The 13,444-nt window shown below is 40.5% G+C and overlaps 1 protein-coding gene across 7 annotated transcripts in view; it reads left to right on the forward strand.

Moving 5' to 3' along the window:
- The window catches only part of LOC132406451 (EVI5-like protein), a 255,316-nt gene that overhangs the window by 57,452 nt on the left and 184,420 nt on the right, over nucleotides 1-13,444 (forward strand). For all 7 annotated transcript variants that reach the window (XM_059992145.1, XM_059992147.1, XM_059992148.1 and 4 more), the window contains exon 3: nucleotides 8,506-8,677. In XM_059992145.1, coding sequence (XP_059848128.1) covers nucleotides 8,550-8,677 — 128 coding nt within the window. In that variant the 5' untranslated portion in view covers nucleotides 8,506-8,549. The remainder of the gene's footprint in view (nucleotides 1-8,505; nucleotides 8,678-13,444) is intronic.

Here is a 13,444-nt window from a genome sequence, read left to right on the forward strand (position 1 = left end):
ACATATTTAAAATAGAGATGGGGCATATGTTTATTTCCCCTCAAACGACAATGAGTGTATCTTCTGATCTTGTGAGAAGCTTGAGAAGAAATTGCAAAGGACCTTGCAGAGATATTTGCTTCATCTTTAGCCGCAGTTGAGATTCCAGAAAACCAGAGGGTGGCTAATGTGCTATTATTTAAGAAAGGCAACAAAGACAAGTACAAACTGGTGATTCTTAATATCAGTGGTAGGTCAGTTTCTGGCAAGGATTCTGAGGGAGAAAATCTATCAACATTTGAATGGAAAAGGCCTAATTAAGGTTCTGTGTGTGAGAAATTGTGTACGATGAATCTCTTTTGAGTTTTTTTTAGAGATAACCAAGGGGATAGATGAAGATGAAGAACAATAGATGTTGTTTATATGACTTTAACAAAGCCTTTGACAAACATGGTAGTCTGGTCTGAAAGATTTGACCCCAACACACTGTTGGTGTTAGGACCATTGTTGTTTGTTTTTCATTAACTGGATGTAAATGCATCATAAGGAATTGTCAGTAAATTTGTGGAAATTTACTGAAGTGGATGGGAACATTGGCACTGAAGAAAACTATTAAACATTACGGGGGGAGGGGTCTTAATCAAATACATAAGATTATTTGATTATTGATAAATGGCTTTCAGTTTGAATAAGTGCAAAATGCAAAGTTTTATTTTGGGAAATCAAACCAGGGCAGGGCTTGTACAGTAGATGGTTGAGCCCTGGGATGTGTTGTGATCTTTAGAGTACATGTACATTGTTGACATCATAAATAGACAGGGTGATGAAGAAAGTGCTGGCATACTACGTTCATCAGTCAAGACACTAGGACTAATTTTACGGCTATTCAAAACGTTGATGAGAACTCACCTAGAGCATTGGTAACACTTGTAAGAAAGGCATCATTAACTGGCAAGAGTGCAGAGAAGATTTACAAATATGCTGCTCAGGTTTGAGGGAGAGCAAAAACTAGAAGGCTGAGGTTGAGAGGTGAATAATTTCAAAACATGAGGGGCAACTTCATTTTCCACAAAAGGTGATATGTACAGTCACCAGAGAATGTGGTTGCAGAAAATGCCCCTGTGCAGTCCATTTATTTCTGTCTGCCTGACATGCTCTTTGTATATGTTCTACTTTGTTTCATTTTCTGCAAGTTTCAGCTTCAAACCTGAATTGGTCTGTTGTATGTGAGCCCCTGCAATAATGGTAGCACGATTTGTTCAGCCAAGCAGGTTTCTGTTTAGATGCTGCAATTTTGCTCACGTTCACTTTCATTCCTGACTGCTACTCAATTGCATCTCTTGCTGTGGTTTCCAATGATACAGTGGTTTCAACTGCTCTTCCAAATGTGAGTTGTGCTTCAGTTAGGAGTTGTTTTTCAATTATTTCTTGTAAGATTCCACAAACTAAACAATCTCTCAGTCTATTATTAATTTCATCGCTGAACCAAGAATGCTTGGACAATTTCTTCAATTCAGTTATGTATGCTGAAATGGATTCCCTTTCCTTTTGACGCCATGTATGAAACCTAAAGAGTCGTGCAATGAAAAATGGTTTTGTTTCTAAATGTCCATGTATTACTTTCATGATATCAGCAAAGCTCGTTTCAGCTGGTGTGGTTAGAGCAGTCAAACTGGATGCTCTTCCACCAATTGTACTCAGCAAAACTGATACTCATCTCTCATTGTCTATTCCATTTGCTTTAAAATACTACTCAATCCATTCAGTATACAACATCCAAGTACCTGTTATGCATTCAAATGCATCTATCTTTCTGATGTAGCCAGCCATTTCTGCTTTTTGATAAAAATTATTATCATCATCATCTCCCCGTACTTATTGCTTATAAACCTGTGAATTTCATCCATTTTCCACTTTCTTCAAGCTCGATCATCCTGCTGTGCTTCCAAAGGGGAAAAAAACCTGCTGTGCTTTTTTTTAAACTCTTGAATATCTCTCTCCCTCTTAGAACCATAGAACACTACAGCACAATACAGGCCCTTCAGCCCTCCATGTTGTGCCGACACATATAATCCTTAAAAAAAAGTACTAAACCCACACTACCCCATAACCCTCCATTTTTCCATTTCTTGTGAAGAAAAATCATTGTTCTATGCTTCAGCAGGTAGTAGTCACCTCTAGTTTGTTTTCAAACTTTCTTGTCACCACTATTATGTCACAATTAAGTTTCCATGAAGATGACCAATCAACTGACTGGGAAGTATATAAAAGCCAAGCGTTCAGAGGACACACCACAGGTGAACAGCGCACTGATGATGTCACCTCGTATGGTGATGAAATAATTGCAAATGGATTGTCAAGATCAGAAAGAAATTTAACCTAACAACGTGATTGTTAGGTTAAGAGATGAGAAAAAAGATTCTCTTTGGATGTTAGCTAAAGCTGAAGCATATGGAAATGAATGTAAGTTATTGATCTAAGTAGGAAATTGGCTGAGCAGTAAAAGGCAGAGAATAATGGATATGCACTTGAATTAGCAGGATGTGTTGAGTGGTGCCTTGTAGAAATCTGTGAGTTAGCGGAAAGTGTCAGATTAAAAAGTTTGTTGCTGATATGGCAATTGGCAATGCATTTGTGAGCAGTAAAATGAAATCATTAAATTATAAGAAGACATTAAATTAGGTGAAAATAATGGCAAATAGTTTTCAATCTAAGTAAGATTCTCGAAATTGGGTCTAAAAGGAAAAGAGCATGGTTCTTTCTCTATTAAGATATGTACTAAACACCAAAGAGATTTGAGGCACCATAGATATGGACCCTCAACCTGCGGAAAGTCAAAATAACAAGTGGAACTCTGGACAACATCTGGAGGTATAGCTGATTCCCATCTTCAACAACAATGATTGATTAGGTATGGAGAGAATCTGTGTTAACTAATGGTTTTCTTTATTGGTTCAATTAAAAATAAGCATGCAATTTGTGTAGTTCGGTTAAAAATAAGCACATACCTATGAGATTTCCCTAATACCTCCCTGAACTATCAATCAAAATAGAAAAGTTGAGGGGTTCATGCTGGCCGGGTGTCCCTCTTGATCATGGCTTAATCTCCACACTTCTGATGTAGGCTCATCCACTTCCACAATGCAAGATGTACAAACAACCTGGATGAGCTCAGGAGGTCGGGCAGCATCCGTTGAGAGTCAAAGGGATGAAGGGTCTCGACCCAAAACGTTGACTGCTCCTTTCAACGGATGTTGCCCAGTCTGCTGAGTTCATCCAGCTTGTTTGTACATCTTGATTTGACCACAGCATCTGCAGTGTACTTTGTGTCCACTTCCACAATGATCGCTCTCTGAGTTTTCTACTGATGCTACATGCGGAATTCCCCATCCTTATTCTCTTCCCTCATTAATTTGAATTGTTGTTTTAATTTTATTGTTTCTGTCCTATCTGGCCAGCTGTTGTCCATGTTCCCTTGGATCTAATCCAAGGCTACAGGCATCATTGCCCTATTGCTTTTTCACCAAATAGACCTGGGCGTAAAGTCATTTTTTTTCTTTATCCCAAAGTCAAGATGATTCAAACTATTTCTAGCTATCTCATGTCAGCTTCTGGGCTCTGTTCACAGACTGTTCCATTAAGTTTCTAGCCAACACAGGTCCGGACTATATGGAATTTCTGGCACAATCCCCATGAAGAGCTTGAAAAACCCCAATTTTGGAAAAGCTGTATTGGCATGTAAATTTGATAAATGGCTTACCTGAATAAATTCGAAGCTGAATGGTGATTTGTTTGGGGAGTTCAAGCCCTGTTGGGATAGTAAATAAATCAGACATTTTGAAATTAGCAAACAGTCCTGCCTGTGGAATCAGAAACAAGGGAAAATCTACAGATAGAGGAAATAGAGTTAACAGTCGACAGTTTGGGCTGAGACCCTTCATTAGGATAAAGTGTCTCGGCCTGAAATGCCGACTGTATACACTTTTCCATAAATGTTGCCTGGCATGCTGAGTTCCTCCAGTATTTTGTGTGTGCTGCAGGTAGAACACAGGAGAACTTTGGAATTCTTCTACAGACCTAAAATTTGTAACGTTTAGTTCACAAAGCGTTATGGATACAGGTGAAATGGAGGCATGAATTGTGTCCCTAATGCTCCTCAGGCCAATACATAACTATGAGAAACAAATATTTGGTCAGTAATTGATAACTCTATGTGAGTTTGCTGCAGCCACAGTATTTCCTGCACTTTAGCTTTGTGACAAAGCATCTGATCCATCTTTTCTCTGACAGAGTTTGGCTATGACAAATGAGTCATAGGACATAGGAGCAGAATTAGGTCATTCAGCCTGTTGAGACTGCTCTGCCATTCCATCATGGTTGATTTATTATCCCACTCAACTCCATTCTCCTGCCTTCTCCTTGTAACCTTTGACTCTCTGATTAATCAAGAACTTTTAACCTCCACCTTAAATATATCCTATGACTTAGCCTGTACAGCCATCTACGGCATTGAGCTCCACAGATTCACCACCCTCAGGCTAAGGACATTTTTCCTCATTTCTGTTCAAAATAGATGTCCCTCAATTCTGTGTCTGTGCTCTCTGGTCCTAGATTACCCCACTAAAGGAAACATCCTCTCCACATCCACTTTATCCAGACCTTTCAACATTCAAAAAGTTGTAATGAAATCCCCCCCCCCCTCATTTTTCAGCGAGTGCAGGCTCAAAGCGATCAAACACTCTTCCTTTGTTAACCTTTTCATGTCTGGGATCACTCTTATGAATCTCTGAACACTCTCTAATGTGAGCATATCTTTTGTTAGATAAGGGGTCCAAAACTGCTCACAATACTTCACAAGTACAGCCTGACCAGTGCCTTATAATGTCTGATCATTACATCATTGCTTCTGTATTCTAGTCTTCTCAAAATGAATGCTAACATTGTATCTGTCTTCCCTTCCACTGAGTCAACCTGCAAGTTAACTTTTAGACAATACTGCACAAGGACTTTTGATTTTTGAATTTTCTCCCCATTTCAAAATTAGTCCAAGGCTTTATTCCTTCTGCCAAAGTGCACTTCCCTGTATTGCATTCCATCTGCCACTTCTTTGCCCATTTCACCAATCTGTCTAAATTCTTCTGTAGATTCCTCAACACTACCTGCCCCACCACCTATTTTCATATTGTCTGCAAGCTTGGCTACAATGCCATCAATTCCTTCATCCAAATCTTTGACAGAAATGTTGAAAAGAAGCAGTCCCAACAATGAACCCTCGCCACCAGCACCCAACCAGAAAAGGTCATATTTATTCCCCCTATTTGCCTTCTGCTAGTCAGATAATCTTCTAACCATGCTAGTACCCTTCCAGTCATACCATGAGCTTTTATCTCACTAATTATCTCTTGTGGCTCCTTATCAAAGGCCTTCTGAAAATCAAAGTAAACAACATCCATGAATTCTCTTTTGTCCATCCTCCCTGTTATTTCCCTCAAAGGATTCCAAAAGACTTGTCAGGTAAGGTTTCCCTTAAGAACACCCCTATTGACATCAATGGATCTCAGGTTGAGAGGGTGAACAGCTTTAAGTTCTTTGGCATAAACATCACCAAGGATCTCATGTGGTCTGTACATACTGGAACAACAGCACCTCTTTCACAACAGACGGTTAATGAAGTTTGGTGTGGGCCCCCAAATCCTAAGAACTTACTATAGGGACACAATTGACAGCATCCTGACTGGCTGCAAAACTGCCTGATATAGGAATTGTACTTCCCTCATTCGCAGGACTCTACAGAGAGTGGTGCGGACAGCCCAGCGCATCTGTAGATGTGGATTTCCCACTATTCAGGACATTTACAAAGACAGGTGTGTAAAAAGGACCCGAAGAATAATTGGGGACCCAAGCCACCTCAATCACAAACTGTTTCAGCTGCTACCATCTGGGAAACGGTTCCGCAGCATAAGATCCAGGTACACCAGGCTCCGGGACAGCTTCTTCCATCAGGCCATCAGACTGATTAACTCATGCTGACACAACTGTTTTTCTTTGAAATATTGACTGTCCTGTTATACATACTATTTATTAAAAATTACTATAAATTGCACATTGCACATTTAGACAGAGACGTAACGTAAAGATTTTTCCTCCTCATGTAGATGACGGATATAAGAAATAAAGTCAGTTCAATTTAATTGAATTCAAGATGATTAATATGATGCCCTCTCACCTTATGTCCATCGCCTTCCTGTGGTGCTGCTCCCACCTTTTCTTTCTTCCGCGGTCTTCTGTCCTCCCATCAGACTCCCCGTTCTCCAGCCCTGTTTCTCTTTCATCAATCTACTTCCGAGCTCTTTACTTCATCCCTCCCCCTCCTGGTTTCACCTAGTGTTTCTCTCACACCTCTCCCTACCTTTTAAATCTACTGCTCAGCTTTTTTTCTCCAGTCCTGCCGAACGGTCTCAGCCAGAAATGTCGACTGTAATTTTTTTCTATAGATGGTGCCTGGCCTGCTGAGTTCCTCCGGCATTTTGTGTGTGTTGCTTTGATTTCCAGCATCTGCAGATTTTCTCTGGTTTGTTTTAGTTTTCTCTGGGTTCTTTATGGTCACATTTAACCCAGAAAAAATGATTATTCTGATAACTGGAGGTTTTTCTCTCTCTGCAGTTTTCAAATTCCTGAAACCAGCTAGCCATGGTTCTGGACTCCTGATTCTAATAACATGGCACTTATGATATGAAATGCGATGAATAACCATATTAATCTAATTGTTACAGTGAAGTCAGAGACTGCATTTTGTTTCATTTATTTATTTATTCATACAGCGTGGAGTAGGTCCATCCAGCCCTTTGAGCTACACTGCCCCAGCAACTCCATAATTGTAATTAACCCTAACCTAATCATGGGACAGTTTACAATGGCCAATTAACCAACCTTGATACATCTTTGGACTGTGGGAAGAAACTGGAGGACCTAGAGAAAACCCATGTCTGCTATGGAGGGAGTATGTATAGAGACTCCTTACAGAATGGCACCATCATTGAACTCTGAACTACAAAGCACCCTGAGCTGTAAGAGTCGTGCTAACCACTACGCTACTATGGCTCAAGTAATTGGTTAACTGTCAACTCTGGTCATGTGCACAGAGCAAAACCTATTCAATTGCCAATTCAGTGTATTTAATTTTATAATATTACAAATCCCAATAGTGATATGATGTTGTATTAATTTAGATTTTTGACAGTGAAGACATAGTGAGTTGTTAATTATAGATGAGCTCCAAGAATACAGCATTCCTCTTTAGGGCTAAAAAGCCAATACATGTAATAAACCTTGCCAGTAAGAAATAACTACAAGATGCATTAATGATAAACTAAACCAGGAGTAATATATTTGAGATTATTGGTGCAGCATTAACATTAAGGAAAAAATTCCCAGAAAACACGAATAAAGTGTGACTTAAAAATAAATCCACCCCATTTCTTCCTCCAACCATCAGGAAGAGAGACTCCATTTTGTCCCAGGGTTGTTCTCTCAACCAGAGAGCCCTGTCTCCGTTCAAAGTTCAAAATTTTGAAGTTCAAGGTAAAATTAGTTTTAATCAGAATTTATACTTGTCACCACATACACCCCTCAGTTTCTTTTCCTGTGGGCTTTCTTACCAAATTTATAGAACAGTAAATGTTACCAGGATCAATGGACAACAAACTGTGCAAATGCAAATATAAATTAATAGCAATAAATACTTATTTAATCACTTATGGGAGCACTGGAAGTAGAATGAGTCTTGTTATCCCCTTTTATTCAAGAGCCTGATGGTTGAGGAGTAATAACTGTTTTTGAACCTGGTGGTGTGAGTCCTGAGGCTCCTGTACCTTATACCTGATGGCAGCAGTGAGAAAAGCACATGGCCTGGGTGGTGAGGATCTTTGAATGTGACTGCTGCTTTTCTACATCAATATTTCATGTAAATATGCTCAGTGGTTGGGACTTTACCTGTGACGTAGTGAGCCACAATCCACTATCTTTTGTAGGATTTTCTGCTAAAGGTATTGGTGTTCCCGTACCAAGCTGTGATGCAGCTAGTCAGCACACTTTCCACCACACATCTATAGAAGTTTGCAAAAGTTTTTGATGACGTGCTGAATCTCCACAGTCTTGTGAGGAACCAGAGACACTGTCGTGCTTTCTTTGCAATCGTGTTTGTGATGCATAATCCAAGTGTGCTGAAAAATCATTGGTGGATCTAAATCACAGGAAGAACCATCTCCTAAAATGAAGGATCTGCTCCAGCAGTGAGCAGACATTCAGAAAGTTATTGGCTTGATGATTGGTGTGTGTAATTAAAGAAGTGGTGCTGGATTCTGAGATGTTAGCTGTCATAAAGAAAGGCAGATTTTTTCCTCTGGTACTTGCGTGGTCAATTCAAGTAATTTGTCATTTTGTACTGAATCTAGTTTAATGGACTAGCTGGTCCCTGAGTATGCACTTCATCAATTTGTTGCCAACATTCACCTTTTTCTCTTCTAGATAATACATATCTTGCTGCCATACATTTCTTTACCTTCTGATGGATGAAGACCCTAACACTGCAAACCCTTGTTCCCATGGCAAGTCCTGCAGTCAGCCCCGACTCTTCCTCTTCTGATAACCTCAGTCCAGATGAATTGGAGCTACTGGCAAAGTTAGAAGAGCAAAACAGGTGAGGGCAACATTTAACATAATACAAAGCAATGTGTTTTTTTTAATGAATACTATAGCAGGGATCTTTCATGCTTTATTTGAAACTACTTTTTCTTGTTATAAGCAAGCCAGACTCTTTAATATTCTGGGACTTGAGTCTTCCTTTCTTTGGCCTGAGAACTGATTTCAATTGGAAAACACTAAATGCAGCCACTAGATATCTGAAATAATGCAGAAAGTACTGGAGACATTCAGCAAGGCGATTAGCATCTATAAAAAGAATAACTATGCTTCAGGCTGAATACCGTGCATTAAAACCTTTTTAATAATGGGTGTTCAACATGAAATGTTACTCATCTTTCTGTTTCCCACAGATTCTGCCTGAGCTGCAGAATGGTCCACTATTTTCTGTTTTTATTTAGGAATAAAAAGACCTCTTTCTGATCTCTCAAGTGAAAGATTATGTCTAAATATGAGTTATTTTTGAGGCCTCTTTACTAGCTTGAGGGCTTAATTATAATACTAAATTCAATGAATATAGAACATTGAACAGTACAGCACAGGAACAGGCCTGTTGGCCCACAGTTGTCTGCCGAATCAATTAGTGATCAAATAGTTAACTAAACTAATCTCTATATAGTCTGCAAAATATCCATATCCTTCCAATCTCCTCACATTCATGTGTCTATTTAAATGTTTCTTAGAAGTCTCGATTATTTTGGCCCCTACCACCACCCCAGGCCGAGCATTCCAGTCACCCACAACTCCCTGTGTAAAAACAAAATAAAAACAATTTGCCCCTCACATTTCCATTGAAATTACCCCATCTCATCTTAAATACATACCCTCTGGTATTAGATATTGGAACTCTTGGGAAAAGGATCATTTCTCTACTTTATCTACGCCTCTCATAATCTTATTAGATCTCCCCTTGCACTCCACCACTCCAGGGAAAACTACCCAAGTTTGTCCAACCACACATTATAGCACATAGATATAGTCTAATCTAAATATAAGTATAAATTGATATTACACAGTTCCTGCTTTGAAAAATTATTTCAAATCATTTGGTAGAAAGTTCTCTGAAAGTGGAACTGCATGCACCTAATGTCAAAAAATGACCAACGAATGGAATTTTATAATCCTTCTGCAAGAATAGCCACATAAGTGTATGTAACCCCCTGGGTCGCCTCAGGCTCGCTCAGCTCGTTTCGTCTAGGGGGAGCAACCTTCGGCCCCGCCAAACTGGATAATCAGCTGGTGTGGATGCTGTGTGATGTCCCCGCCTCGCCCAAAAACAGACAGTACACCATAAGCGATTAAATGAGTACAATTTATAAAGGTTACTATAACTAAGTGATTAATAACAATACAGTATACATGAAGAGAAAAAAATAAAGAAAAGGCGCCAAACTTATCAAAGTCCAAACCACTTCGTGCACAACCATTGGAGCTCAATTACTGAAGTCTTCTGGCCACCATTCGATCCCCTCCAAACTCCTCGACTCGCAGCTCAGGACCCTCCGAACTCCTCGACTCGCAGCTCAGGACCCTCCGAGTGGTCAACCAAGCACATCTAGCTTCATCCCCCCCCTCCTCGGAGTACCTCCCGGCCTCGGACCCCCGCTTGGGGTCCGATCCTCGCCCAACTTACAGCATTGCGTCCTCTCTCTCGACCCCCTCATGCCGATCTGCCCAAAAGCCCGTCAACCAAAGCTTACAGACTCAGAAGAAAGAACATTAATCCCCATTTGGTTTACAAAGGAATACCATTCTCGTTATCAGTAAATTGTAACAAACAAGCTTCCAGCACTCTCTCACAACAAAGAAACATTCCTGCTTTTAACAAAGAAACCCTTTCCCAACAGTACCAAAGAAAAAAAAGAAACCCCCTTTACATGTATATTTAGATTTAACACATAATTAGTCATAGAAGAAATGCAGGAGGAAGTGGAGAGTACATACTAGCATGGGGACAGTGAGATTGCATGCAGCAGGATTGCATGGGTGTGTAAGGATATTGTGCTGGGCATTTCCTTTTGGAGAACACTTGGTGCGAAGGATGGTGGACATTGTGGGGGATAGAGGTCTGTGTATGAGTGATAGGAGGTGCATGCAGCAGAAATAGGAAGTGGAGGTGGAATGAGGACAGGGATTATATGGAGGTGGGTGCTGGGGCTCATGTTGGAGATGGATGGATGAGTTAGGAGTTGTGATGCAATGTAGTGCAGAGGCGAGATATATGAGGTTATTGTCATTTGGCAGTGTGAAGAAGGGGAAACGTGGTTATGAATGGAATTGAAGTCATGGTAATGGTTTGACTTGGAGAAAGATATACATTGTGGATTCAAAGTTTAAATGTAGTAATTGTCGAAGTTCTGAAACCAAATACAACCTTGAGATTCATTTTCTTGTAGGCCTTCCCATGAAAATAAAGAAGTACACTAGAATTTATGAAAAGCTGTGCATAAGCAGACTGAAAAATAACCAATGTACAAAAGAAGACAAAATTCTACAAATAAAAAATAACAAGTTATTTTTTAAAAATAATTAATAACTGACAACATGAGTTGTCAACTCCCTGATCGTGGGTCTGTAGGTTGTGGAATCAGTGCAAAGTTCTGGTGAGTGAAATTATCCATGCTGGTTCAGGAGCCTGATGGTGTAAGGTAATAACAGCTCATGAACATGGTGGTGTGAGACCCAAGGCCTCTTGTACTTCCTGCCCAATGATAGTGGTGGGAAGAGAGCATGGCCTGGATGGTCAGAATCTTTGATGATGGATGTTGCTTTCTTGTGGCAGTGCTCCATTTCAATGTGAACAATAGTGGAGAGGACTTTTCCTGTGGTGGACTGGGCTGTATCCATCTCTTTCTGTAGACTTTTCCATTCCTCACCATTGCTGTTTCCATATCAGGCCATGATGCAACTAGTTAGAATACTCTTCACTGTGTAGCTGTAGAGTTTGTCGAAGTTTTAGATAACATGCCAAATCTACATAAACTTCTAAGAAAGCAGAAGTACCATTGTGCCCTCATTGCGATGGCACATAAATGTTGGTCCCAATACAGATCCTCTAATATGATAACATTAAGGAATTGAAAGTTACTGACTCTTTCCACTTCCAATACCTTAATGAGGACTAGCTCATTGACCTCCAGCTTCTTCTATAAATAGTCATTAATCGGGTCTTTGCTTTTGCTAAAATTGAGTGACCTGTTGTTGTCTTGGCACTATTTAAACAGTTTGTTGATCTCCTGTGCACTGATTCATCACCTTCTTTGATTTGGCCAACAAGACTGGCATCATCAGCAAACTTCCAAAAGACATTGGAACTGTACTTAGCCCCATAAGCATAGGTGTGCAGTGCGTAGAGCTCTGAGCACACAGCCTTATGGTGAAGCTGTGTTGATGGTGATTGTGGAGAAGATATTGTGCCAATGTGTACTCTCTGAGGTCTGCAAGTGAGGAAATTGGGGATCCAGTTGCACATGGAGTCAATGAAGACCAGGTCGGAGCTTGGTGATGAATTTTAAGGGGATGCTAGTGTTGGATGCTGAGCTACAGTTAATGAAGAGCATCCTGATATATCTATCTTCATTGTCCAGATGTTCCAGGGTTGAGTGGAGAGCCAATGAAATGGCATCTCCTATTGACCTGTTGTGATGGTAGGCAAATTGGAGTGAATCTAAGTCACTCCTTAGGCAGGAGTTGATAAGCCTCTCAATGAACTTCATCACAGTGCACATAAGTGCTACTGGATGATAATCACTGAGGCAGTGTACCATATTCCTCTTGGGAACTGGTACGATTGAAGTCTGCTTAAAGCAGGTGGATACCTCCAACTGCCAAAGTGAAAAATCAAAGCTGTTTATAAACACTCCAGCCACTTGATTAGCACAAGTCTTCAGTACTCAGCCGGATACACCACCGTAGATTCATCCTGCTAAAGGATGCTCTCACGTTGGTCTCAGAAACTGAAAACACAGGGTCATCGGATGCTGTATGGCTTGTGAAGCTGTCAGTCAAATTGAGCATAAAAGGCTTTGAGCTCATCTGGGAGCACAACTTTGTTGTCATATATGCTACTTGGTTTTGTTTGGTAGAGGCTGACGGCAGTCAAACCCTTTGAACATCTTTCAAGTTTAGTCTGGAATTGTCACTCTGCATGTGAGATTGCTCTCTGGAGGTCATACCCAGACTTTATGATCTTTCCTGTATCGCCAGTCCTGAACACCACTGATCTAGCCCTCAGTAGTTTTCATAACTGTTGGTTTATCTAGGGTTTCTGGTTGGGGAAGTTTCTGAATGATTTTTTGGGGACACACTAGTCTACGAGTGTTTTTATAAGGTCGGTGACAACCTTGCTGTATTCATTCAGGTTCCCTGTTGAGATTTTGAACATTGCTCAGTCTGCCAACTTGAGACAGTCCTGTAGCCACTGCTTTGCCTCCCGTGACTACCTCTTTATTACCCTTACCTCTGGTGTCGTGCTCTTTAGTCTCTGCCTGCATGCAAGTAGGAGGAGGACATCCAGATGATAAGATTCTCCAAAAGGCAGTCAAGGGATTGAATGGTAGTTATTCTTGATGGTAGTGTAGCAGTGGCCAAATGTGTTGGGTCCTCTCATGCTACAGGTGGTGTGCTGATAGTTGATGTGCAGAGATTTCTTCAGCTAGCCTGATTCAAGTTTCTAGCAAGAATGTGAAAGGCATCAGGGTAGACCCTTAATTGCTTGTTAGTCATGGCACTCAATGCTTGCTTGACATTTGCCTTTGGTGGTATA

Source organism: Hypanus sabinus, chromosome 16 (assembly GCF_030144855.1).
Source record: "Hypanus sabinus isolate sHypSab1 chromosome 16, sHypSab1.hap1, whole genome shotgun sequence".
NCBI classification, from domain to species: domain Eukaryota; kingdom Metazoa; phylum Chordata; class Chondrichthyes; order Myliobatiformes; family Dasyatidae; genus Hypanus; species Hypanus sabinus.